The 27887-nt window shown below is 39.1% G+C and overlaps 3 protein-coding genes across 5 annotated transcripts; 1 reads left to right on the top strand and 2 right to left on the bottom strand.

Moving 5' to 3' along the window:
* Positions 1–119: 119 nt before the first annotated feature.
* mc2r (melanocortin 2 receptor) lies at positions 120–2038 on the bottom strand. The gene is given in 3 exon segments (XM_026293565.1): positions 120–152; positions 154–679; positions 1686–2038. Coding segments are annotated over 3 exon segments (912 nt in total).
* Positions 2039–13756: 11718 nt separating this feature from the next.
* Positions 13757–26376, top strand: zdhhc3a (zDHHC palmitoyltransferase 3a). 3 transcript variants are annotated; one of them, XM_026293870.1, is made up of 8 exons: positions 13760–13932; positions 15177–15600; positions 15837–15961; positions 16154–16250; positions 16535–16616; positions 18490–18620; positions 21354–21556; positions 25255–25389. In XM_026293870.1, exons 2-7 carry the CDS (start codon positions 15259–15261, stop codon positions 21510–21512), a joined length of 936 nt encoding a protein of 311 aa, XP_026149655.1. In that variant the 5' UTR covers positions 13760–13932; positions 15177–15258; the 3' UTR covers positions 21513–21556; positions 25255–25389. The 3 variants fall into 3 exon arrangements, with proteins under 3 accessions (XP_026149654.1, XP_026149655.1, XP_026149653.1); XM_026293869.2 differs by lacking the exon at positions 21354–21556 and having other exon boundaries at positions 13757–13817; positions 25255–26376; XM_026293868.2 differs by lacking the exon at positions 21354–21556 and having other exon boundaries at positions 25255–26376.
* On the bottom strand, positions 26369–27764 carry LOC113122482 (transmembrane protein 42-like). Its single transcript, XM_026293871.2, has 3 exons — positions 27566–27764; positions 27204–27350; positions 26369–27129 (listed from the first exon to the last, which is right to left on the bottom strand). Exons 1-3 carry the CDS (start codon positions 27725–27727, stop codon positions 26986–26988), a joined length of 453 nt encoding a protein of 150 aa, XP_026149656.1. The 5' UTR covers positions 27728–27764; the 3' UTR covers positions 26369–26985.
* Between the last annotated feature and the right edge of the window lie 123 nt (positions 27765–27887).

Genomic DNA, 27887 nt, shown 5'->3' on the forward strand with positions numbered 1-27887 from the left:
CAGTACAATGTTATATATTATTAACCTGTGTAAATATAAGCAATCCAGTGAATTTAAAGGCCCCTGAAGGTAAACAGCACATCCATAAAGGCAAAAATAAAAGGTGTATTAGGATATTTTTATGAACACTGCTTCCAATCTGAACAAAGCAAACATCTTCCTGAAAGTGCGTCTGAGCTCGGCGCTGCGGAAGGCATAGATGGCCGGGTCAATCATGGCGTGGCTCATCAATAGCACCACATGCAGCTGGAACAGTGATCTGTAACACTCACAGTAAGGGTTCATTGGGCACACCATGATGATGATGAGGTGGAGGAAAAATGGAGCCCAACACACCACAAATGCGCCAAACAAGATAGTGAGAGTCAGGGCTCCTCTCATGCTGCTCCCCCAGCACCGCTGGCGCCCACACCTCCCACCACTGCTGCTGGGCAGAGCTGCAATCCTCTTGGCGTGGATGCGTGCCAACATAAACATGTAGACATAGAGGAAGCAGATGGTCGCCAGGGAGATGACGAAGAAGACGACAAAGCAGATCATGATGAATTTGAAATCAAAGAATCTCACCATTAGCACGGCCAACACCCCACATTTCATCCAGATGACACCCAAGATGACCCTGGTGCGCCACATTGTCATAATATTATGGTATCGCAGTGCATGGAAGATGGTGATGTATCTGAAAATAAAAAGAAGTAACTTGGTTATCTGCTCAAATCATTAATAAATTTCACTCAGATGCTTTAAACTTGCAGTAGCTGAATTTTTCTTTAAAGAGCTGTAAACACTGATATTTTTAGCTTTTAAATTGATTGGCAGCACCTGAAAGAAAAGCCCTAATGAATTGGCACACGTTAGATGTAGCGTCAAAATCAAACTTTTTTCTCTGGAACTGGTGGAGACCATATTGATCAAGAGAGGGAGTAAAATGGACTTAAATTCATCAAGAGGACACAAACACAATTTTACCTAAATGCTAATGTTTCACCATGTCTGCTGGATGTGTAAAGTTGCACATCAGTCACCTAGGTAACACATAAAGAGGCGTTATAAGCTACATTCCGGAAAATACTAGTTCCCATCTAGGTATATAAATCTTGCCATGGTATTGCACATTCATGAATTCTGAGGGCGTGAATATGTGACCCTAACTGAAGGGTCATTGAATTCATTCATATAAACACTCTCCAGCCTCATAAAGTGTATCTTTGACGCTTGTATGAGGTCTGGGCTCTACCAGCCCCTTTGTGACCGCAGTAGTTCTATCTATGATGTTAGCTGTCAAAACCTTCTTTAAGTCTTTGTATGCTGACATGATCTGAAATTAGTTGCTGTCTGGAAGGTTTAAAAAAAAAAACAGCAAATTTCAAAGTAATGTATAGATTCGTGAAACCACTGAAGTTATTAAGATATACTTTTTTTAAGCTGTAAATTTTCTTCTCCTCAGAGTCCTAGTTAATGAGGCATGATGCTTTGAATTTAGATATTCTTTTAATTTAAAATAAACTAAAAAAAAATGATGCCATTAAAAAAGTGATTCTGGTAGATTAGTTGGCTGGGGTGAAAGCTTATCACTCCTGTCAAAGGTGAGTTATCCCTCACACAAGTATATGATATAAAAATAGTGATTGCTACATGCTCCTCTCAAACATTTTTGTGTGCAGCCACTCAACATTGATACATACCGGTCCACAGCAATAGCCAGGAAACTGAAAAATGAACCAACGAAGGACATGCAAAGCAGGGAGTCTATCACGTCATCAAGCTTGGTCTCATGGAAACCTTTCTTATGCAGCTGTCCCACGTCAGCAAACACAATCATCAGGTTCTCCCACGTTTTGGTGAGGCTGGCGATGGTGTTGAAGGCTGCAAGGCTGCAGATGAAGCAGTACATGGGTGAGTGAAGGTTCCTGTTGCGTATGACGGCCACCACAACCAGGAAGTTCTCAGCCAAGCTCACTGCCCCAATGGTGAAGAAGAGAGGGAAGGGGACCTTCACCTCAGGGCAGTCTGACCGGTTCACTGATGTAGTATTCATGTCAGTAGTCAGCTTTTTTTCCTGTGGATGTTACTGTCCAGGGCTTACAGGCACTCAGGGATTGCCATGGTGGATTGCATTATACGGCAGGGCAGTGTCGAGTCAGTCCCGTGTGCTTTAGTGAAAATGATTTCTTGATGCTTGACCTGTGGAAAAAAAACAAACAAACTGTGGTATAAAAATTCAGGCATAGAGCTTCTTTTGCATAGATTCAGTATATTGACCAGTACATGACATGATGTATTCAGTCGGAGCTATGTCCCATTTGCAGTTAATCATTTCCATTATATCTGTATTTTCTCCCCCGATCAGTATTGTGACCTTTTGTCCAAGCACCAGCAGCTCATTTGAGTATGTTGGCTTTCAACTTGGAAATGTTCCACCCTTTGTAAGTGGTCAGTGCTTTTACAGTTATGAAACACATTTTAAATGAACATTTTTTTTTGATCATCATGACCACAATTAAAATGAAAGAGATGCTCTGCCCATCTGAGCTATTAGTAAGAACTACTGCCAGTCTTCAGACTGAAGATGATTATAATAATTATAAGCTTTTAGCCAAAACCCTCCGATCTGTTTTAGTCTTGTCAGTCTCAATGTGGTCTCAGTGTTTTTAGAATAGTCAAATGTGCTGAAAGTCCTTTCGCCAACTTTACAAACATCATTGTCACATGGGGCATTAGTAATGTTGAAGAAATTACAGTCCAAAAACAGTAATTTAAATGGGAATTAAAGATCCACTGCTTTTATTGTGCATTCCGATAAAACTGTAGTCATATCAGAGATATACAGTGTGTATTCCTGCAGCAATCAATTATTCACCTCCTTACTAGTGTTGGTAAACAGCCCTAAACACTAATGATATCTGAGACTGATGGGAAATTGTTTTTGGGGGTATTCTTTCATTTATGATAGAGTTAGCACTAGTGAAAGACAGATTAGAAACATCTTAAAGTATGAGATTTAATCAGGTTTACATTTTTAAAGTTCTGGATAACCATTTAATCATAATGGGTTTAGGAGTTTTAAAAATGTCAATAAATTAAAATGTTTTGGCCATTTCAAGTATTATCTGCTTGAAGTATTGTATTTTCTTCATTATTTATTAGCAGCGTTCAGCTCTGGAAAATGAACGATGGTTTAAAGATGTACCTCACATGTGTGGTAATGCCATCCTCATGTGGGTTTGTGCAGTTAATATTCAGATGTCAACACATTTAAGGTAAAAAAAAAAAAAAAACCCTTGAGTCAACATTTACACAGACCTACCATGTCACTGATTAATTAAAAGATGAAAAAATGATTATACACTCAGAAATGAACCCCGGCACAGTTTTTTTTTTTTTGCATCCTCGTGTTGTCATTCCCGTGATTTCCGGCAGTTCATATCAGCACACGGGCTTTGCTATTTGCTAAGATGAGGCTTCTGAGGGTGAAGACTTGGCTGGTGCTTGTGGAGTGAGCAGCATGCAGCTGGTGATAACAACATGCTGTGTTGTTGGATGTTAAGTTAGCCGGTTGCTTTACAGTGTAGGCCTGCTGGGTTAGAGCTTGACCAGAAATTGCATATTATTTCAAAGTGTCCTTTTTCATTAGAGATACTTACGCAATAATTTTCCTACCACTCCAGGCCTCTCTCTGTGTGCCCAGACCCTGCCCACTGACAAAATCCATGCAGGTCTTTTCTGCATTGCCTTTCTCCATTTTTATTCAGCTTTCCTGCAATTCTTTCCCCTTCATTACTTCCCCAGTATCTTCTTTCCTTTTATTATGTGCTAAAGATCAAACAGCTGGCTTTACACAGACTGACATGGTGTTATGCTTTTGGATGACCCTTTTGATCATATTATCTTCCCACCCAGCATAATGTGGAGAAGACCCATGGTTTTAGTAGACAGTACACTCATAATATTTGGGCATGGCAGCATATTTGATTATATTACAAGATTATCATTAGTCATTATTATTAGCCAAAAAAGGAGGTAATAAAGGAGGTCTGGGTTTATATTGTAATACACACGACAGGAGTCCAGTGAAGCTACTGCAACGAAAGGGTGACTGGTCAGTGTTTTTAGTGGCACAAATTGATCACAAACATTGTGCAGTTCTCAGAACTAGGCTGCAGTATAAAGGAGCATATCTATTTTTTTCCCTCCATTTCCTTGAAATGTATCATGATTCCTATTAGAAAAGATGTTGTGACAATGGAAGAACCAGTACGCCTCCATTGAAATATCATCAAAGCCAGAGCTGCACAAAGTAAAAGCAGCAATGGTTAGTTACATCTCAGCAGAATGTCAGCCCTAGCACCTCTGCTACTCTTTTTCATTACTGCAGCCCCAGATCTTAGCTGCTATTTTATGCTTGTTCTTCAGGGTAGAGGTTTTCTCAACATTAGATTCTCCCGATGTCACATTGATTCATTTGTTGTCCTCTTTCACAACAGCCACAGTCAAATTTGCTAATCTGAACATTGTTAACTTTTCATTATACAGCTACATTAAGCTTTAAAAACTCTAGATAATTAAGTTTGTCATTCTTAGCATACACTTACAGTAATGTACTGCTATGTGATGTATCCATTCACAAACTATAGATGAACGTTTAGTATGTCCCTGATGAGTTGCTGACAGACATGGTAAATGTAAAAGCTTAAATAAAAAAAAGAATCATGTAAAAGTCTTACTTGTTCCTCAATCCACTGCCAACGGCTGAAACAACCTTCTTGTTTAGAAGCTTTTTAGAAGACGATTTGGCTTTTTTTTTATATAAAAAAGGGCACTGATGTAAACTGAAGTGCACCCATCTTCAAGAGCATTTTATGCAGTGGATAGATAATGTTTATGTGGGAGAAAAAGAAAATAGTGTTGTTTTAGCCTTGAAAGGCTGCCTCACCAAGGCTAAATAACATGTTATTTAGTCCATTTGTCTGTTTTTCTTGTTTGTCACTATGTCTATTTATATGTCATATATCAGCACAAGGATGGTCAGTGCACTGACCCTCTCCCTCGCTCCACCCCTCCCCCCCTTGCCCAAACAGATATTCTATTATATTTCATTAAAGTAACTAAATAAGATCTGATGAAAGTTGTATTTCATATAGACTTTGCCCATGTCCTCAGAGGGCTGAGTCTATACTTATAAAATCCTGAGTTACAGTATATAACTGACATTTATTGGACCAAATGTGGAAAGTGAAGTCCACTGATCTGTCCAAGAAATTTCACAAGTGCTGCAGAAAGATTCACTGTGGTCTTTCCCATATGTGGATAGTGACAGTTTCAAATGAAGATGCACTTCTGCTCTCATGCATTTTGTATTTGAATAGTTGTGATGTGATGTGTGAAGTGCTGAACAGGTCACATCTAATCATTTTTGATATGTCAGAGGAGAATGTGAGAAAACCTTCACTGGCATTCAGGTCAAACCTTTCTTCGATTACTGAACTCAGTGAAGGATGATTTAGGTGGCAGCTCAGGAACAGCAAACTTCTGTCATTTACGCCTTTGGAAAATACACCACTAAACTTAAAAATGTTAGTGACAATATTTTTTATAAAAAATGCTACATTTTTCACAGGTTTAGTTCATATCTCTATATGTACGTAGCCATTAAGTCGTTTTAAACACCCCTAGAGTCTACAATGCAATATACATAGCATAGTTGAAATGTTAAAAGTCAGCCGAAGGCAGCATTTCTAACTCACTGGAACATTTGTTTTTATTAGCTAGCAAAAGCTGATCAAATCAACTACCAACCATTGCTATTTAATCCAGAGAAATTGACTGTCACACCTTGGAAATGACAAGCTGCGTTTACTGACACACACCCACAGTTTTAAAAAATACAATAAGAGGGTTTTGAAGGTAAATCTGCCACTCTACAGTCTACAGTGGGTACGGAAAGTATTCAGACCCCTTTAAATTTTTCACTCTTTGTCATTGCAGCCAGTGGCCAAAATCAAAAAAGTTCATTTTATTTCTCATTAATGTACACTCAGCACCCCATCTTGACAGAAAAAAACAGCAATGTAGAAATTTTTGCAAATTTATTAAAAAAGAAAAACTGAAATATCACATGGTCATAAGTATTCAGACCCTGTGCTCAGTATTGAGTAGAAGCACCCTTTTGAGCTAGTACAGCCATGAGTCTTCTTGGGAATGATGCAACAAGTTTTTCACACCTGGATTTAGGGATCCTCTGCCATTCTTCCTTGCAGATCCTCTCCAGTTCTGTCAGGTTGGATGGTGAACGTTGGTGGACAGCCATTTTCAGGTCTCTCCAGAGATGCTCAATTGGGTTTAGGTCAGGGCTCTGGCTGGGCCAGTCAAGAATGGTCACAGAGTTGTTCCGATGCCATTCCTTTGTTATTTTAGCTGTGTGCTTAGGGTCATTGTCCTATTGAAAGGTGAACCTTCGGCCCAGTCTGAGGTCCTGACCACTCTGGAAGAGGTTTTCTTCCAGGATATCTCTGTACTTGGCCGCATTCATCTTTCCTTCAATTGCAACCAGTCTTCCTGTCCCTGCAGCTAAAAAACACCCCCACAACATGATGTACCTACCACCATGTTTCACTGTAGGGATTGTATTGGGCAGGTGATGAGCAGTGCCTGGTTTTCTCCACACATACCGCTTAGAATTAATGGCAAAAAGTTCAATCTTGGTCTCATCAGACCAGAGAATCTTATTTCTCATAGTCTGGGAGTCCTTCATGTGTTTTTTGGCAAACTCTATGCGGACTTTCATGTGTCTTGCACTGAGGAGAGGCTTCCGTCGGGCCACTCTGCCATAAAGCCCCGACTGGTGGAGGGCTGCAGTGATAGTTGACTTTGTGGAACTTTCTCCCATCTCCCTACTGCATCTCTGGAGCTCAGCCACAGTGATCTTTGGGTTCTTCTTTACCTCTCTCACCAAGGCTCTTCTCCCACGATCGCTCAGTTTGGCTGCACGGCCAGGTCTAGGAAGAGTTCCGGTCGTCCCAAACTTTTTCCATTTGAGGATTATGGAGGCCACTGTGCTCTTAGGAACCTTGAGTGCTGCAGAAATTTTTTGTAACCTTGGCCAGATCTGTGCCTTGCCACAATTCTGTCTCTGAGCTCCTTGGGCAGTTCCTTCGACCTCATGATTCTCATTTACTCTGACATGCACTGTGAGCTGTAAGGTCTTATATAGACAGGCGTGTGCCTTTCCTAATCAAGTCCAATCAGTTTAATTAACCACAGCTGGACTCCAATGAAGGAGCAGAACCATCTCAAGGAGGATCAGAAGAAATGGACAGCATGTGAGTTAAATATGAGTGTCACTGCAAAGGGTCTGAATACTTATGACCATGTGATATTTCAGTTTTTCTTTTTTAATAAATTTGCAAAAATTTCTACATTTCTGTTTTTTTCTGTCAAGATGGGGTGCTGAGTGTACATTAATGAGAAATAAAATGAACTTTTTTGATTTTGGCAAATGGCTGCAATGACACAAAGAGTGAAAAATTTAAAGAGGTCTGAATACTTTCCGTACCCACTGTATATGCCAAATGCATATTTGCCATGTGTTAATGGAAGACTTCACAGGCATTGCAACAATAACTTTGCAAAGAGAAAACTGGCTGCAAAAATCAATAAAAAATTAATTTACCAAGTGGAAAACAGTTTTTACTCCAACAATACTTGCACTTGCAAACTATTCTTAAGTTGCAAAATTAACAGCAGGCTTCTTTTGGAATGCTATAATCAAATCTACAATTGAAACATTTCACATTTTTAATTGCTTTTATGCTTGAAGAAGTTTTAAATTGATGAGATGAGTCACAGCGGGTCATCAAACATGGATCTCTGAAACACTTTATTAGCCATTCGTGTTCTGCAAAATTAATTTGGCGTCAATAATCAAGCCTTTTTCCTCCAGTCTTTTTTCCCTCCAGGTCAGACCTTCGGCTCAGTTGATATACTGAGAAAAATGCATTACAGAGACTGCAGTTGGAGTGAAGCATGTGAACAGACACTATCCTGGTTTTGGGGTTAGATAGAAAGGCTGAGAGACAGGGAAGGACACAGCAAAAGGTTGAGGCAGGCAGGCGGAGATAACAGCACATATTAAGTGACAGTCATAATGGAAGCATTTGTGTGGAGGAGATGGAAGGCAGACAGAATCAAAAAATGGGCATGAGCTTTGGTGTGTCACCACTAGGAGCTCAGCAGGCATATGCTATATCACAGGTAAATGCAGAATACCGGTACTAAAATACATCAGGCCCAGTCATATCTGTGTGGACCCAGTGGGGAACTATAGAGAGGAAGGTGAATGGCAAAAGCCAAATGTCATAAAAGTGCTTTGAGTGGCTGTCTGGCTATGTGTAGGTGTTTTATATATTTTCTTCTTGACAGGGGTGATAATACACATACCTTTAGTCTTTTTTCTTTTGTGTATCATTTAGAGAATAGAGATGAAAAGCGCAAGTTACTCATATGATAAGGGAGAAAAAAGGTCAGCTTATTTCCTTTATAGTGCCATGAGGTACAGCAAGAGTAGGTGCATAACAAAATTTCATATAACAAAGTGAGTTTGTTTGTTGAAGAGTTTATCTTATTATATTACTTACTCCAAGAGTAGTTAAAAAGCACAGAGGTGACTGTGCTGTATGTTCCACTGTATTTAGAAATACACCCAGGAGCTATTTTATTAAATTCTGTGCTGTTTTGGGCAGTCCACTGCAACAGCTTTGACATAACATCATCTAACATCTGTACAAATAGATTAGGGTGCAGTCTAGCACAACAGCATTGCAAAGTACTTCAATGCTAAAACATGAAACTGTCAGTCATTTTAATTGCCTTTAGTTGTAACTGTATTGGATTGTGCATACAGATATAGATGAAGATATATATATATATATATATATACGTATACCTTCTTGCCCTTTGCTGTGGCACCAATAGTGCATCCTGTCTGCTGTACTTGTCCTTATGTTTAGAAAGACACAACTGACAAAAACCAGGGTTCAAAATATATTCAGACATCTTTACATTTTGCACACTTAATTATATTGTAGCTTTAGTACTATAATTTTGGGTTGGAGCTATCATGATTTTGCAAGTTTCTTTGGTTATTGTTTGTCATGCTGTCTGTTGTTTTTCATTATATGTGTACCCTCTGTGTTTTCAGACTCCCCACCATCTCCACTGCATGTCCTGTCCTTTCCTCTGCATTATCCTGCTTCACTCTGAATGCACACCTGTTGCTCTTCAGATCTCAGCTTCATAAAGACCCACTACCACTCATTCCTTGACAAGTTTTTGCCGGCAACATGCCAGTTCCGCTCAGTTTTCTTTGTGTTGCAGATTTTGTATCCTGCTTTGTGCCCTTTCCTGCCTCCTGAAAGCTGGATTAGTTAAGTTTTTCCTTTGAACTTTTTTTAAGCTCAGTCTTCTAGTTTCCATAGTTACTACATCTCTACATTTGCCATTGTGCCTTCAGGCCCTGTCAACCCAGTAAGGTCAGACTTTGCTGTATCATCCTTTAAATCCTGCCAAGTTTCTTATCTTATGTTGTTGGAAGAAGTTTTGTTCTAGTCTCGAATCTTTGTTAATTTTATGCTATCTCAGGTCCTCATCCTCGCACCTCGTTGGTTGCCCTTGTTTTGGTTTTTGTCGAGAGTGAATTTCTGTTTATTTTATTCTGCTTATTCTCCCTGTACTACCTTGAGTCTGTGTGTGAGTGTTTGCATCTGGGTCCTATTTGCTGAACGTGTTACAGGGGCAAACGCTTTGGCTAGTGCAAGACACATCATGAATCATATGAAAATGAATACATGAGTGAATGAACAGCATAATATGTCTAATATAAATATGCCTAAAATATAAATATGCCTAAAATTAGATTTTAAGTAGTTCTGTAAAAAAACTATGAATTGTGCGCTATATAGTAAATAATAAATTACTCATGAATATTGAGTTGGATGACATTTAATAACACATCATGTAATAATTACTTAACAAATCCCATTGAATATAAATAGCACTTTAAGAGTAAGGTGGGCAATTTTGTATATTTGTGGTATTGTCAACAAATCCCATAAGAATCCCAAAGCCAACAGTGCTTTAGTCTTTCAGTACTTTCTGCCCAGCTGAATCCCACTAGAGATGTAAACCTCAGAAAAAGCAGCCTAAGCAACTGGCCACTGTAGTTTAGAGCAAACACCACTAAAACAATACTGTACAGTATTTACAGGGTATTTTCACACCCAGTGTACACATGGATATTTACACTTATTACTATTTACATTTATTACTAAAGCAGCTAAGTGAAATTTGGGTATTGCTCAGTTTATTTAGTCCTATGCTTTTGCCAGTATTACATGTTAAAACGTCTTCTGAAAAATCTGTTTTAATAATGAATGAGCTTGTGTAGCTTAAATTCCATAGATGCAGTTTACCAACTACAAAGGAGCAGTGTAGCAGTTTTTGAGTGCAATATTTTAATTTGTCAGCAGTTTAAAGTTTCACAAAGTGGTAAAGCCTCTAAAGCAGTTTCTAGGCCACAGAGGGCCATTGAAGTCACCACTGAGACAGAAATAATATCTTCTTATTGCTTTACATGGTTGTTGGACAGAACCAATTTGAGACCTGAGACTTGAAAGACCCTGTAAAATTTTTCCTAGAACTATTTGACTGTGACAGAAAATGAGCAGATGTTTTCAGTTTTTGAATCGCAAAATTTAATGGAGACTGGGCCTCTGAGCTTTCTCATTTCCTGTGATTGTTTTTATCTTAAAAAGACTGAGGGTGAATACACCTTGGATCTTGCTCGACCCAGATGCTGTATTGTTCTGCCACGTTAAAAGCCAACCCAAAGCTTTTATTTTTGCTCTGAGAAGCAAGGATTGAGGAAGAATCTCTGAGGACCCACGATCTAGGATGCATGAGAACAGACTTGGAAGTTTCTTATCAGACTGGCACACACCTTTATTAGATATCTGTTAGTGATTGCAGCTGAGTGGACTGATCTGAAACATCACAGCAATTTTATTTTTGGGACAAATCTATCTATTCACTTATGCTTTCAGAGGAACCTTGTTTTTTGAGATGACAGTGCTAGCCACTGCCCCACCATGCTGCCAAAGATTTTATTTTACTTTTCATATTTACCATCTAGATGCCTTGTTTTGTGTGAACTATAGGTCTGATTGACAAAGGACATATGAACCATTTATTGATTAGAAAGATTTTTCTTCTTATAATCTCATCTTGTGTGTATACCATTAACAATGGTCTTCTAGCAGTTAGTACATTTCAAATATCTATCATTGTTGTCTTTCAGTGGGGCTGAAAATCCCTTTGACGGGTAGAAGTAGTTATATATGCTATATGCACACAGTTCACACATTTTCTGAAACATTTAAGCTAATAATTTTCACAAAATAATGCATTTATTAATAAATGCAAATACTAAAAAAAACACTGAAATTTGACTGACATAAGCACAGAATAAATTAAGGATTGTGGTAAACATGCACCCTTATTAGTATTTGTGCAATGAGTGTAAAGCCAAACACAACCTCCAAATCAACAGCACATACGTCTGACTGACAGCTGAGCCAGCTGAGCCACAGTCATAAGCAGCAAATAAATAACAGTTCAGTGGAAATGACGGCACCTTTCTCTGAAAATGTTTTCCTCTCGACTCCTGTCTTTTTCTTGCCATTTCTCTCAGCTGTCAGCTGTCTTTTCATTTCCACTTGTTGCATTTATGTTCCAAAGCATCTTCTTGTAGATGTCACAGTTAATACACTGTGAATATAGGCACATGAGACAGCCAGGCAGGTGCAGGCAAGTAAGTTTAAAATAGAAAAAAATGATAACGAAAGGCTTAAAGGCAACACAGGGATAGACATGCAGTACAGAAACCAATTAAGGTAACAAAAACTAAACAGGGGATCACAGGATTAAAGCATGAGAGGTGCACACTGACCTTGCAAAAAGGAAGGTGGAACAGGCATGTTTAAATGCTGGCTGGAGTAATAACCTGTGAGTGGGTGGGAGTGATCAGAGGGCTGAAAGTGGTAGGGAAGGTCAAGTGACATCTGAGGAATGAGAGTTGAGAAAAGCTTCATAGAAATTCAGGGATTGTGGCTGACAGAGACACAGATGCAGATTGAGCAAAATCAACAGGACCAGCACAGACAGCTTGACAGAAGCTGTATTTGAAGACTTTTCTAACATGACCCCCGGGCAGGCACTGCTGCAAGGCAATGACGAAGAGAAAGCATCCTGTTTTCTCTGAAACAATATCATTTCAGTTTATTACATTCAGTAATCTCTAAGCATGCACACCAGCTTGGCTTAACATTCAATTTCCATGTACAGGCAACAGTGCTGTGTGGACAAGTGCAAAAAAAAACAACAAAAAAACAGAATGAATGTTCTCTTTTTTCTTTGTGGCTGATGTAAGAATCCAAATGAAGACTCCTACGTAAGTGGCCATGTCTATACATTTGCAGTACCATACTTACATGAGCCTTTGTGTTGACAGACCTCTAGGTCCTACTGGATGAGTGGTGTGAATCTGGACAAATATGTTATGAAAATAAGATATCATGTAGTACACTGCCTATATGTTTTTCAATTCAAACACAGTGCTTCCTAGTACACACAATTATTAATCAAGCCACTAAAGCAGTATGTGCATAATCCTGTGTTGTATTTAATGAACATTTGTTGTCAGAAAACCACAGCTACATTAAAATGAATGCATGAAGGATACTGTTCAGTATACTGCATTGCCCAGAAGCCAACAGCCAATGAGTCATAGAGCCATAAAGCGTTGTCTGTATAGCACTGCCCTCTAGTGATAACTGTGAAGTTCAGTGCTGTGTTAGAGCTCCATGTTCTTCATGTACTCCAGTTTCCCCCCACAGTCCAAAAACATGGATTTTAGGTTGATTGGTGACTCTAAATTCACTCACTCAAGTGAATGTGAGTGTGTGTGGTTGTTTGTCTCTATGTGGCCCTGTGATGGACTGGTGACCTGTCCAGGGTGTACCGCTGCCTTTCACCCAAAGAGAGCTGGGATAGGCTCCAACAGATCCCTGTGACCCTGGTTAAGGAATAAGCATAAGGTATAGATAATAAATAATAATAGACGTCAGTCATCAATTCTTGAGGAATTAGCTAGCAATGATAAGCAAAGTGTCTATATTTAACATTCAACTATATCAGCAGATAAGAAACATCACAACTAAAATTAACTGTAAGAATAAAGTCTGAAATAAAGTGCTTAGACAGTAAAATGTGTAAAAAATGGTTTAAAGTGCAAAAGCAAGGAGTAGACTTTATGAAACATATAGATACATACATCTACATACAAATATTTGAATGCTATCTCAATGTGTGATCAGTGTGTTGAGGAAATATCATGTTCAGATGCACACCTTTGATATCTACAAAGGTATGTCGGGACCAGTCTGTGGGATAGATATCTAGAAAGGTGTGTCGGGACCAGTCTGTGGGATAGATATCTAGAAAGGTGTGTCGGGACCAGTCTGTGGGATAGATATCTAGAAAGGTATGTCGGGACCAGTCTGTGGGATAGATATCTAGAAAGGTGTGTCAGGGCCAACCTGTGATGTAGATCATTCCTTGCACATGCGCGAAACATTCCTGATGATACCATTGGCTCATTTCCCCAACGTCATGTCGTGTCGGTGTTGTGAAGGGGCGGGAGCAGAGTTACGTCACTGAGAAGCAGCAGCTGTATCTGAGGTGGTCAAAGGATGTTGATGGTTCAGGTGGGTTTCAGCGGCAAATAATGGTAATTATTCCGAAGTGAAGGCTGACATACGGTTTGGGGCGTCTTCCGCTCTGTAGCTGAAGGGAAGGACCGTGGCAGGGAAATGCAAACAGGTTGGTTAATGCTCATTGTAACACGTTAGCTAGCGTTAAGCAGCTAGGGCAGGCTATTGACTGATGTTATATGTGTCCGGTTTCAGCAATGACATAACAAGTCACTTCATTCTTCGTTCCTGGTTAAACGTGACGTTAGTGTCGAGTTTCTTCAGTAGAGAAGCATAAACCGCTTCACCCTTTGGGCCTGAGTGAGCTGGAAACCAGTGGCCCAGATTTGAGCACATAAAGCCCCTCAGTGCCCTCTTTTTAAATGTGACAACAGTTATTATGGCTGTGGAGCTTATGTATTATAGCTAATCAGACCTAATTAAATTTAAGGGGTAATGTGTGTTATTTAACTTGTAAGACGTCTTTTAAGGTCAGATATGATGAGCATGGGCACCTCAAGGACCTCTCCATGTATTGATGATTATTAAAGGCAAAGGACTGTAAATGTTTGTCTGACACCTTATGTTAGATTTAATATTGAATTATATTAATACGATATAAATTCAGTTTTGAATTTCCTGTTTTTGTACCCTTTGAATGATCTATTTCTGAGGCAAAAACTGTGAATTCCATGTGCTATGAGATTTGCAGTTATGCTTATTTATTTTGTGTTCAGTCTTTTCGCCAGATTACACTGACACGTTTTATTGTAGAACAGGAAAGTTGACTGTCAGGTAGAATTTCCTGTATCAGATAATTTTTCTTATCCATAAATGTACTGAGTCACATGTGCTTCAATTCAGGTAAAGCTCATAATTGTTTACAATTAATTACTTTACATTTAATATGGTGTACACATAGTAATGCTTACAAAAATAATAAGAGTTGTTGTAACAATAAGGAATTTGAGCAGATTATTTAGAATTATTCAAGATTCATTATTCAACAACTTTATTGATCCAAAAGTGAAATTGATTGCTATTACACAAGCTCTCAACTCAAAAAATTCATCAAATTAAAAATTATAACTTTTAATTATATAAAAATAGGTATAAAATAGAAATATAAAACATGGCATCATATTAAAAAGCTTAAAATTAATGCTGATTTTGTTGATGAATTATCTTCCAAAACCAACGCCATCATACATAGTTGTCAAAAGTGATTTTTTTTTAGCCACAAATTAAACAGAACCAAGCATATGAGTAAAATAGTATGTTACTAGTAAAATGTTTATTTTCCCTTAGATATTCTCTAGAGAATCTAACGAAGTCATGTCTTTAACCTTTGACACTTTTTCTCTTTTCCACCAGCATGCATTAACTGAGACTGAAGCCTGAAGGCTAAGTGGGTCCACAGCCAGCAACAGCAGCAGGCATCTAGCTTAGATGAAGTATGAAGAGCCCTGTGCACAGATGCAGGGATGTGGAGCACGGACGTGGGCAGGCCGGGGACGGGGCAGGAGCCAACTGCCTACAGCCCGAGCAGCGCATCCCTATTTCCAAAGACGTCATCACTTCCTCCTCTGCCTCCGCCATGTGGTTTATCAGGGACGCCTGTGGCATCGTGTGTGCTGTCATCACCTGGCTGCTGGTGCTGTACGCCGAGTTTGTGGTGGTGTTTGTAATGCTGCTACCCTCCAAGAATTTGACATACAGCATTGTGAACGGGACCCTGTTTAACACTCTGGCCTTCCTTGCCCTTGCCTCACACCTCAGGGCAATGTGCACTGACCCTGTAAGTAAGGGCTGTTTGGGGTTATTTATACACACAAATGAAAACTCGGGGGACAGGCTGTCTTACTTTAACTCTCGCTGTCATGCTGATAAGATTAGAGTTTTAAGCTCTAAATATTTCTGATTAATGAAGCAAACTTTCATAAAATAACAGTACATTTAGCCTCTTCCTACCTATTTATTTGAGTGATCACCTGCAAATTATACTCTTACTTTCTGTGTGGTGCTTCTTACTAGGGGGCAGTGCCAAAAGGGAATGCTACTAAGGAATACATAGAAAGCCTTCAGCTGAAACCAGGGCAGGTGGTCTACAAATGTCCCAAGTGCTGCAGCATCAAGCCTGACCGAGCACACCACTGCAGGTAGGGTGAAAAGGACATAAAATTCTCACTGCAGCATTTGGTGTCACAACCTCCATCACATGCTTAGAGCTGCAGTGTTTCTCTTTGTGTGCAGCTGTTGTTGTAATCACCCTGAAGGGTTGGTAGAATATTCAGTGTATTTTAATCATGTTATTTTTTTCCTTCACATGTAACTTGCTGTCACTCGCACAGTGTTTGCAAACGCTGCATACGGAAAATGGACCACCATTGTCCCTGGGTCAACAACTGTGTTGGGGAGAACAACCAAAAATACTTTGTTCTTTTCACAGTAAGTTCACTGCAGCACTGAGTCTCTTATAAAATATGCTCATTGAAAACTTATATTTTATATTTTACAAACTTTGACAATGATAAGGAGTTGCCTTGACATTACAGGTAACTGTGAAATAACATACTGTAAGAAAAGGAGGTGTTAAGTGGGAAATCAGTTGTAGTCATTGTAATAAATATTGGATGCAGACAAGAGGGATTGCTCAGTGTTTACCACTCTGTTTGCAGTTAGTATATGTGGTGACCTGTCCTTCTTGTTTCCTATTTTCATTTTTAACATAGATGTATATTGCACTAATTTCTCTTCACGCTCTGATCATGGTGGTCTTCCATTTCCTCTACTGCTTTGAAGATGATTGGACAAGTAAGTGTTTTATTTCTACTTCTATAGCACTCAATTTCCTTAAAAATAAAAAAAATATAAAAAAGTTTTACTTTGGGAGACTTGGTCTCCCAAAACTCACTCTCCTTCTAAAAACAGTTTTCCAAAAAGTTTTACTGTATTGTTTACTTTATTGTGTACAATTAAATGGGAAGCACATCACACCACTCCTCCCACCCTTCCCTCTCCCTGCTCAGTTGCGCTTGGTCTGGCCCTTCATGTACCACCAGCTATCACCATTTTAAAGCCTCAGTGACAGCTGAGTAGTGGCCTAGGAGGGAGGTCAAATATTGATTGACAACACTGAGCTTCCTTCTTGAGATTCTCTAATTTTTTCTTAGAAAAAAAAACGTTAAAAAGGGAATACCTCTCAACTACTGCTAGGCTGTTCAATGAGTTTGGGTCACAGCAGCCTTTGACAGCATGTCTCCACAATAATGTGTGTGCTGGTATATATTTCTACTATAATATTAACTTTAATATATGTAACATGACACAATACACAATGGAGGAGATGGATGTGGTAAGCAGCCATTCCACATCTGTTTCAGAATCATATAGTAGATGATAGCTTCAAAAGTAGGTACAGTAAATAATTCGTCCTTACAGCACTGGAAAAATATTTTAATAATAATACCCATTTCCTCTCAGGTCTTGTCCAGAGCTATCAAAAATACAACATTGGAGTTTTGTGAATATTTAAATTGTGACGCACGTCAGAATCAGTGCGGATTATAGTCATCCTTTTACTGTTGTAAAGCCACTAGGTTGCATGGCACACTACAAACCTGCATGAGCTATAAATTGTTGGCACATTAGCAGTCAGGCGTGCAACCACATTTTCATTATTTTGCTATGTGGTAATATGTACTAACAGGCATGAGAAATCTCTAGAGGTTTCTGTGCTTCCTAATACTGCTTTCTTAATTATCCTGGTGTCACACTAAATATTACATCTTAATTATAAGCTCTTAGCTTCGACTTCTTTTAACATATTAGCTATATTTGGATTTCATTCTGTTAAAGCTGAGATATGTACTGGTTCATGTATTTGGATGTGTTAGGTTTCTGTTCCAATGTGATTTATTTCTTATAGGCTATGCTTATTAGGTAATATATTTTCACAAGTTAGTTAGTTGACAGTAATGTTTTATATACTGTAAAGGTAACAATCTTTACCTATGCTGACACTGGTGGCATATACATTTAGTCCTTTAGATAACTTAGAGATGAGTAACATAGATGTGAAAGGTGACACCACAAAACTACTATCCATACACTGTGTTACTACCCAAGTACTATGTGATTATAATCACTGAAACTGCAATCAAGTGTAAATCTAGTTGTCATCTTAAACATTAATAGGATTTATTCTCTCACAGACAACATGGTTCTGGTATAGAAGGTGAAGCAAATTTTCCTCTTGCTCTATAATTAGTGTCTCCCACCTTGGTAAGCATTCGACAATGATAACAGTCAATAAGGATTCCACTTGTACATGTTTAGTTAATTCTACATTGTAACTAACCTGTATGGTGCAACCCATTTTTATGAAGTTATAGCATACCTACCCCACTGCACCTATGCTGTGTTTAAACTTACACTTAGCTGGTGCAACTGTAGGTCGTTAAAAGACTTTCAGGCCCTTTATAGGAATTAGACATTCTCCTTTGTGTTGGTCTATAGTCAGATTTTCCTACCTGCTTAAAAAAATGCCTAAGCCTTCACATCCCAGTGATGCAACCTGAGCAAAATAGTTTTACAGCTTTGCATTATTACTGTAGTGCTGTAGATTCTCTGATTGTAGTGTAGCAGTTAACTCCCTTCCCTCCTCCCTGCTCCTTCCCTCCCCCAGAGTGCAGTTCCTTCTCTCCTCCAGCAACAGTCATCCTCCTCATACTCCTGTGCTTTGAGGGTCTCCTCTTCCTCATCTTCACCTCTGTGATGTTCGGCACCCAAGTCCACTCCATCTGTACCGACGAGACTGTAAGTGACCCATTTCGTGACCAACAGTCCTCCTGTCCCTGCTGCTCCCACCCTTTGCTTTAACTTTCTACTCTTAATTCAAACTGCCTCAAGTTACGTTTCTCCCTCTGCTGCTTAAGGTAAAATGAGGTACTGCAAAGTACCTTTAAGTCTTTCCTTTGACTGAAGACATTATCTGAAAAGTGAATAACTGCCAAAAAGAAAGAAACTTCAATATTGATGCCTTAAAGGTACATTTGTGGAGTATTCCTGCTCTCTGCACTCGTTCCATAAACCCTTCACATCAAACAATGCACATACCAAAGCTGACAATTTCTTTTTAATGTATCTACTCACTGTTTTATGAACATGTTAAACAGATAAGTTAAATTACATTGGAATATAGATATTTTGATATTATCTGTGGAATGTTGACTAGACAAGATCTTGCAATAGAAGGATACGGATCACCAGCTGGGGCAGTTTTTTGCCATGGTATCATATATGTAGCCCTCAGATGCATACAAAATACCTGTTTGGGGCGGTGTCAACTTCAGACACATGAGCTGGAATAACCTTTTAGAAAACGTTTGGCTAACTTATGTTATTAAGTACTGTATTTTCTGGACTATGAGTTGCACTTTTTTCATTTCTCTTGCCTGTAGTGTGACTTATATAGTGATGCAACTTATATGTTGACTTTGTCAAGTAGTGACTAGCGAAGATGGCATTCTTGCACTCTTGACTCAATTGAAAATAATACTGTCTCACTGAAAAAGTAAAACATTTGTGTTCTCACTAAACAACTTTGATTGTAACGCAAGTGAAAATATTGCCCAAAAGAAAGAGCTATTCTGCAAACTTCAAAGTGTAGGGAGTAAAATGTTTAGCTGAAATAAAGTTTGGAGTGAGTGTCGGCCTTCAGACAACCTAAGAGAGGAGGAGGATATGCCACTTCATCTTCTATCTGGCCGCTCGCCCCCATGTTGGCACATTTGTTTAATGTTACTTGACACGGATGCATGAATTCTGTAATGCACTTCTGCTTTTTGTTATACCTAGCCTACGTTCTTCATAGGCTAATTTAGACTAGAATTAGAAATGCAACTTATACACCGAAGCAACTTATATATGTTTTTTTTTTTTCTGTTCAACAAGGCTGTCTTTGCTGAAAGCAACTAATATTCCATTGCGACTTATAGTCCAGAAGATACGGTAGTTACTGACACTAGTTGTTTCAGCTGCCAAAATTGGTGGTGCCTAATAAAAGTAATAAGCTTACTTTTCTTCTCTTGTTTGATATCAAAGATATGCTGTTTCAGAGTTTCTACTGATTTCACTGGAAACTGCATTTGTGCTGCAGTAGATTGGCAAGTGTAACAGTAACTGACACTCCTTTCGCACAGGAGATACACATATTGACACAGGTCCTTTGAATGTGCATTATATTTGGGTTGGGTCTGACCTCATATGGATTTCATACAAGACAGGTTCACCAGGTTAATCTCAGGCCAGTGGGGCTCTGTTCTGTTTACTGCTCATTCATTACACTAAATAATAATTACATTTAAAAAGATACAAATACATTATAAATCACAATTTAACCTCTTTCCCTCTGCTCATACAAGCAGCTTAGCTCTCTCTTTATTGTCCAAATATCAGTGTTTAATGTACAATACTTTCTTTGGTGGGTTTGTTAAATGATGGTTATAAGCCATTTGAATTCGGTTATATCCATTGTTATTTGAGATATCAAGTCACCATAACTGACCTAGGTTTGTGCTGATTGCATATTAGATTGCAAATTGGTTTATACCCCTGTAGTATGGAACTAAATTATTATAGAGAATAAAATTAAAAATGTCCTCCCTACTGTTCATTTACAGGAGATATTTCTGGTGACATGTCTGTGTGATGCTCATGGTCACATTTAATCCACACAGGTGACTGCAGGTTAAAGCTGTAAAACAACTTGTTCTTTCTTCAAGCAGTATTGTGGCTGCTGGAGCCAGTCTGATGCCATTCCTGTGCATGTGTGGGAAAAGTTTGATACCGTTGCTGTGTGTTGTCTTCACACATTCAAAGGATAAAGCCGGTCATTTTCTACATGGATAAAATTCCAATTAGTAGTTTAAACACTCTCTATATATAGACCTATGTCAACAATCAAGTGCCTGATCTGTATGTAAAACCACAGTGCACACTGTGTGCTGTATTTGAAAGATAGGTAAGTATTTTTTTTACTATAGAGAAATGTGTACATGTATCAGTGGAATAAGGAATCATTATCCTATGAAGTTTGTATTGGTGTGCCTTTGTAAACCAAAGTCTTTCTCCTGCATTTAAAAGTGCAGGTGAAAGATTTGCAGAGATCCCTCACACCTGGAAACAGAGGTGTGAGGGAGGGTACAGTGCCCGTCACCTTAAAAACAAAGCACACAATTCTGCTAATAGTTCCTTTAACTTCTGCAACTTGTCTGCAACTCTAGGCCAGAGATTTGGGACACATTTTATCAAGTAATCAAGGAGAGAGGGCTTAGACATACTGATGACTCTACAACAGCCAGATGGAAAAGTAGCTTGCAAGGACGTTACTCCAAGCCTGCGGCCCAAATGATTTTCAGAAAGAGCTGAAGTTTCAATGATTCATATATGTACTGGGTTGAAGGATATGGATACTTGAAATTTGATTTGTGATCACTGACAGGGTCACAAAAGCACACCAACTGAAGTTCGGTTGTCTCTTATTTTCAGGGCATAGAGCAGTTGAAAAAGGAAGAGAGAAGATGGGCTAAAAAAACTAAATGGATGAACATGAGGGCGGTGTTCGGACACCCTTTCTCCTTGTTGTGGTTTAGTCCCTTCTCCACCCCTGACCATGGGAAAGCTGAGACCTACCAGTATGTGGTGTGAGAGCTCAGCACAGGGAACAAGGCGGCCAGGTCAAAACCAAAATGGTAGGCCCAGGCCAGCCCCACTGAGCCCAGCTCTGGCAGGCTGTCGCTCTAAAGGCTTAACATGATTTACACTGTATCACCCACACTAGCCATGGACAGTTTTTCATCTGCTTTTTGTGTTGCCAAACTGAGTGGGCTATACGTTCATTTTTGTGTTGCCTTGAGTGAGTTGAGTTGCAGAGATAAAGAAACACTTTGATTTTTGTGAATCCTGTTTGCACACACTGTGAAGAATCTGTGTTTTCTGATCTTTTTCTCTTTCTGCTCTATTACAAGCCTTCTCATTTCTGACTCTGTTTTTGTTTTCCCTTCAGCAGCTATTTAAAAAAAAAAAACATATTTTAACACTAATGGTGTCTGGCCATGCAGATATTTCCAGTTTTAGGTCTTAAAGTTTTGAGATACCTACCCCTGAAATTTCTATTGCCATCTCAATTGAAGGGAATGGAAGTTTCTTTAGGTTTGCAATTTAAGATTATTTATAGTTTGATATCCTGAGAATTTTTTAATTAAATCATTTATAAAATGTCATAAAATAGTGAAAAATATCCACAGCATATTCCATTTAGATCCACAGAAGATATAGAAAACCAGCAAATATTTACAGTGGCTTATTCTGGGACCAGGACATTGTTAAGTTGCGGTCAGCACCATTTACTCTAACCTGCATTGTCCTAGGGTGACAGAACCTAAGTGCTAAAGTGTCTGTGTGTGATTTTTAGGGTCAAATGGATCTTTAAATGATCCTCTTGTCAGACAGTAGTCAGTAGTGTGTTCCAGATGTGGACAAAAAAACCTTTTACAGGAAATTAAGGACTGGGTGTAGGTTACATTCAGGTGTCCAGACTTTTTTGTGTTGCTGATTTTATTTTAAATGGTTACAATTTCCGTTTTTGTCGCCAGTCTACACTTAATAACACATAAGAAAATCAAAGTATGTTTGAAGAAATGTTTGCAAACTAGCGAACACAGGTTTGCTTTGCTGTAAATGAGACATTTCAGGTTTTGATTTTATCTAACATTTTGCAAACATTTCCAAAAAATAATTATCGGTTATTGAGTGTAGATTAATGGATTAAAATAGCAATCATGCCCATTTAAAATGAAACCTTTAATACAATAATGTCTATATGAAGAAATATTTTCAGAAGCCACTTTTTACATGTTGTCAAGATGTGGTACATTCTTCCTGATTCCTCTCTGATACATGGTTGATATGATCCACATTGTTGTTCCCTCAAATCGAATCAAATGCCAGTTTGTTTTGGTCATGGCCAAATCATTCTTACAGTGCTCACAGAGGAAGTTAAATGGGTTCAGTCAGGACAGATGTCAGCCTCCCTCCCAGCGCTCCCTCTCTGTGTGCATGATCTCTTGCCAGTAGAACAGCCTCTGTGCTCAGAGCCCATGTGGTGTTTTGATGTTGTGATTGTGTGCCAAATTCAGTGAACCACACAGTTACATGATTACTTGAGAAAGCTTTGATACAAAATTCCTCAAAGTAGGACACTGACTCTGCTTTTAAATCGTCTCTGCTGGAGAAAACGTAATAAATCCTGTGTGGTGTCCAAGGGAAGCATCGTATAAAAACGTGCAACAGCATACATCTTATTACGCAGTAGCTGGAGATTAGCTGGGCCGTATTTCTGGACTGTTCCATAATACTTCAAAGAATTTAACAAAGTATTAACTTAACTTTCATCATTCACATTTATACCACAGATAAAAAGACTAAGTATTTATCATTTTATTATATTTATTAGATTTTCTCCTGTTGGAACTTCTGTGTGTTCTACAGTGTGTATTTTATTCTTTATTTTTTGCTTACACAATATTGTATGTATCCTTTTGTTATCTGAATGCATGGTGCAGGTGAAGGCTAGTGTAGTTATTTATGTGCAGCACTGCTGGTATGATGGTGCCAACAGTGATACTGGAGATTTGTTTTTTATAGAAATTTGAATTCTTTCTAAATATTCTGATATTTCAGCACATGCGCAGAGAATAAATACTTCTCAGTTGCAATGCAATAACTGTGTTGGGTTGCTTTTTGGATGTGTTTAATGTCACTGTTGAGCAGTTAGTAGTACTACCCAGATAAAGTAGTTGTTTTAAGTATTGACACCACTTCATATTTTTGCACACTTTGTGTTGTAGAAGTATTTAGATATAATTGTCACTTTGTCCATCAAGCTACACTCAATAACCCATGACAAGATTTTCACATGCTGCCGCAGGTGGACTCCACTCAAGTTCTAGACAAATCTCAAGGATATTTCAATCAAACAGCTTGAAGCCGACCACAATTTAGAGTGCCCCACTAAAGGTTCTGAATACTTCTGTAAATTAGGTTTGATTTTTAATAAATTTGCTAAAAACAAAAAAAATGTTTTTAGGGGTTATTGAGTTTAGACTAATGGCAAAATTACAATTTTATCCAATTAAAATTAAATCTGCAACACAATAAAATGTGTAAGAAGTGGAGTCTGAACACCTATATATATATATATATCTATAATGTTTTCTAAAAAAAATCTATTTTACAGTGCTTTTCTCAAGTATCTGTCAAACCCCACATTGATAAATTTCCCCTATCCTTGTCTTCCATTCTACTTTACTATCTGTACCCTGCCCATGCAATGTTCTCTCCACACTCACGCATTTGCTTTGGTTGATACCTCACTCTGCCGAAAGCTTTCTGAAGCAGACAGTTCTGTATAATCCTGCCAGAGGTAAGGGCTCACACTAACCATCCAGTGAAGCTTGACACATCACAAGCATGCAGATTCCAATCAAAATGCCAGAGGGCACTTTTATTTCTTTCTTTTTTTTTTTTTTTTTTCCAGATTCAACCAAACATGATGAATGAATGTGTGAGCTCTGTGATGCATGTACTGATTTGGAACATTCGACATGGGTTTTCATCAGGGTTTATTATTTATTATTATGATAAGTGCTTATAATTTATGTAGTGTACTGTTTTGTCGCGCATGTTTGTTTTAGAAAATTTGTGAATCTGAACTGATGCAAAGCTTTTCAAAAATAGGCTGAGTTCTATGTTAATACAATACTCAAAAGCCTTGATGTAAATTGGAAACGCTATTGACCATCATTGGCAACTATACTGTAAGAACTGGGGCATTCCAGATTTCAGCTGAAGATAATTCAAGGCCTCTGCAAACTCACTGTATGACAAGCTAACAGGTGGCTTTGAATTTGTTGCCATGGTTATGTTATACCAGCAAACAGCCTAAATCAGGTTTAACCTCACCTAATCCCAGCCAGGACAAAGATGCCTATTTGATTTGTCTAACTTGTCTAACTGGTGACGTCTCGAATGATCTTCAGCTGAATTTTAGCATATGTTTATTTGAGCTATACCCTAAAGTGCACCCTGCTGATCTTAACTCTACTTAGTGCTAATTATGAAATGCTGCTGCAGTAGCACATTGTATATTCTTTTGACATAAATACAGCAACTGAGTATTGTGTTAAGGTAGACTTTAAAAACTCTTTTAGTGTTTTTTTTTTTGTGTGTGTGGATATTTTCACTTGTGCCTGAGAAACTAGCTTAAAAAGCTGCACCATATAATTTTAGTTCTGTCATCATCTCTGTGTCCTAGCTGTGATTGATAGTGCATAGACATTATACACATTCAAGTCCCTTTAGACTCACTGCCTCATTCTGTCTTCTCCAGGGGATCGAACGTCTGAAGGGAGAGACGGGGAAGTGGGGGAAGGTGCCGTGTAGGGAGGCCATGCAGATGGCGTTTGGAGGCCCGTTCTCTCTGTCCTGGTGCAGCCCCTTCACAGGGCTGAGCTGCAACAAGAGCCCTCCTGAGCATGTCAGCGTTCCACAGGGGGAGATCATCAAGGAGGACATTATAGAGATACCATTAAACTAACTTCCTGCTGTCAGGAAGACATTTTTCTGATCCTGACAAAGCTTCTCTACAAACAGATCTCTTTGGAGTTTGGGAACATGAATCAGGGCTTTCTATATACCACCAAAAGTATATGTGAAAATACCACATTTGCCACACCCACTTCTCTCCCTGGGGCAACACAGCCATTTGCAGGGTGCACAGGAGAACAAACTTTATCAAATTTCAGCATATTCACCTGTCGGCTGTCATTGCATGCAGAACCTAATAACATTCAGAAGTGATCATTCGCTACATAATTCATGGTGGCAAATCTGCAGTATTTCCCAGAAATCTCTGCCTAGTAGAATCAACCGGTGAAGTAAAGGCACTTGAGGGATACAGGTTTCCTTGTGAATGCAACCAAAGTCTTTCTGATTCAAAGATGTGAGAAGTTGATAGATTTCAAAGCTTCTCTCTGAGCTGTCTCAGGAGAACACCACATACAGTAACACTAACTGAACATGAACCATAAGCAGTTTGATTTCAGCCACTTTACTGTCACTGCTACCTTTTTACATGAGGATTTTAACTGACCCCTGTGCCTTAATGTTTTTTTTTTTTTCTTATCGGGGCGAGTGAAACACTTGGTATATTGTCCAATTGCTCGGCTTGATTCTTGCGTTTCTGTCTAAACCTGCCATTCTCATCACGTTGAAGAGTGTTGTGTAACAGAAAGCTGGGAAATGGCTGTTGGATAAGGGCTTTCAACTGTTAAATGGGTGCTGGAGATCATGGGACCACTCATGTTTGTATTATTTTATCAAACTGATATGTTTGAGTTTCATTTTTTATATTCTAAAATCAGTGGACACATTTCCTATTAAATCTATCCATTACCAATAGTACTGTGTTTTAAGAGTTTGGTTGTTAGTAATAATAAAAGAAATAATTTAAGGGATTTTGTTTTCAAATCAATCTGCATAGTTTACAGGTCAACAGGTATTTCGATATTTAAAAAATAGCAGAATGCGTTTACACTGGTGAATAGAAAAATAAGTCAACTGCATAATAGCCACTTAATTTGAAAGATCTGTTTGTTTGCTTTCCTGCTTAGTCTCATGTTGGTACAGTTAGTTTGAAACCCATAGCCTGTAAATGTAATTACAAACCTACCAGGACCTGTGAAGTCCCTACTTAACACATTATATCTGGTTTGTTTAATAATCAGAAAACCTCAAATGTAGAAACAGGTTCTAATTTTACCGATGGACAGAGACTATCAGTTTCTTCCTGTTTTCAGGCTAACCTAATTCACCCAGAAAACAAAAACACTGAAAACCCTGCCACAACAACAGGGTGTGTTTCCACATCAGTCTCAGAAGAGGTTTCAGGGTCTGATTGTACAGAATCTACCATCAGCTCTGAGCAACATGGTCCAGTGTTTCCACTAGCAGGAGCCTGAGAAATTCCATGATGTGTCCCTGAGAAAGAGCTGCCACAGTGTTTTGCGACTGTGACCCAAGAGCAGAGGCCACACACTCGTGAGGCACCAGATCTTCGACGTCACTTGTCCTTTCTGCCCTGATCTTGTGGCTCGGCCTGAGAAGCTGACTGATGAAGCAGCAACAGTCCACACAGCGTGAGAGAGATGCCCACCCACCACAAAGCTCCATGTGCCTCTCCAAAAATCACCCTCCCCAGGGCGGCCTGGAGACACACAACAAAAGACTCATGAAATACAGACATGACTGAAACTTCTTGGGCAGACTGAAAGAGCTTACTGAGCAGATGAAGTTAGACGCAGTGGTAGTGACTGTGGCTCTGGCTGAAGAGGAGCAGTGTCTGAGAGCCTTGGAGAAGAAGGTCCACATGACAGCGTTGCAGGTGAACAGCAGGGTTCCACACAGCAGCCTCAGGGGGATGTGCAGCTGGAAAAACACAGACCCCCATGCAGCAATGCATTACACATGGGTGGCATGGACCCATGAACAACTTACAGGTATTGAGGTGAATGATCAATGGTTTAGGAGTATGAAGTATGAACCCAAAGGCATATCCCCAGACTTCTTCCAAAGAAAGGCCCATGTAGAGCCAGACACAGACAGAGAAAGGTGTTCCATGTGTGAAATGAAGTCAGCCTCACCCAGTCACAGTCTGCAGCTCCACCGTGTGTTTCAGTCCAGATGCTCAGCCCGGACTTACATATGTCTCTCACGTAGTCTGCACCCAGGGACAGCTTGGCAGACAAAGAGGCGGCAGCAGCCAGAAACCCCGCTAATAACGCGTAAAACGACCCCGACAGCATACTTCACACATTTCCGTGTTAGAAATAGTAATAACACTTCCTGTCAACCAAACATGATGGACCGTGGGGAAACATTTCAAAACAAAAGCCTACTTCACGAACATTTAACGGCTTTTTTCCCCCCAGGATGACAATTGTTCTTTAGGGCTCGCACTCATTT

The sequence above is a fragment of the Mastacembelus armatus genome, chromosome 16 (assembly GCF_900324485.2).
Source record: "Mastacembelus armatus chromosome 16, fMasArm1.2, whole genome shotgun sequence".
Classification (NCBI taxonomy): Eukaryota; Metazoa; Chordata; class Actinopteri; order Synbranchiformes; family Mastacembelidae; genus Mastacembelus; species Mastacembelus armatus.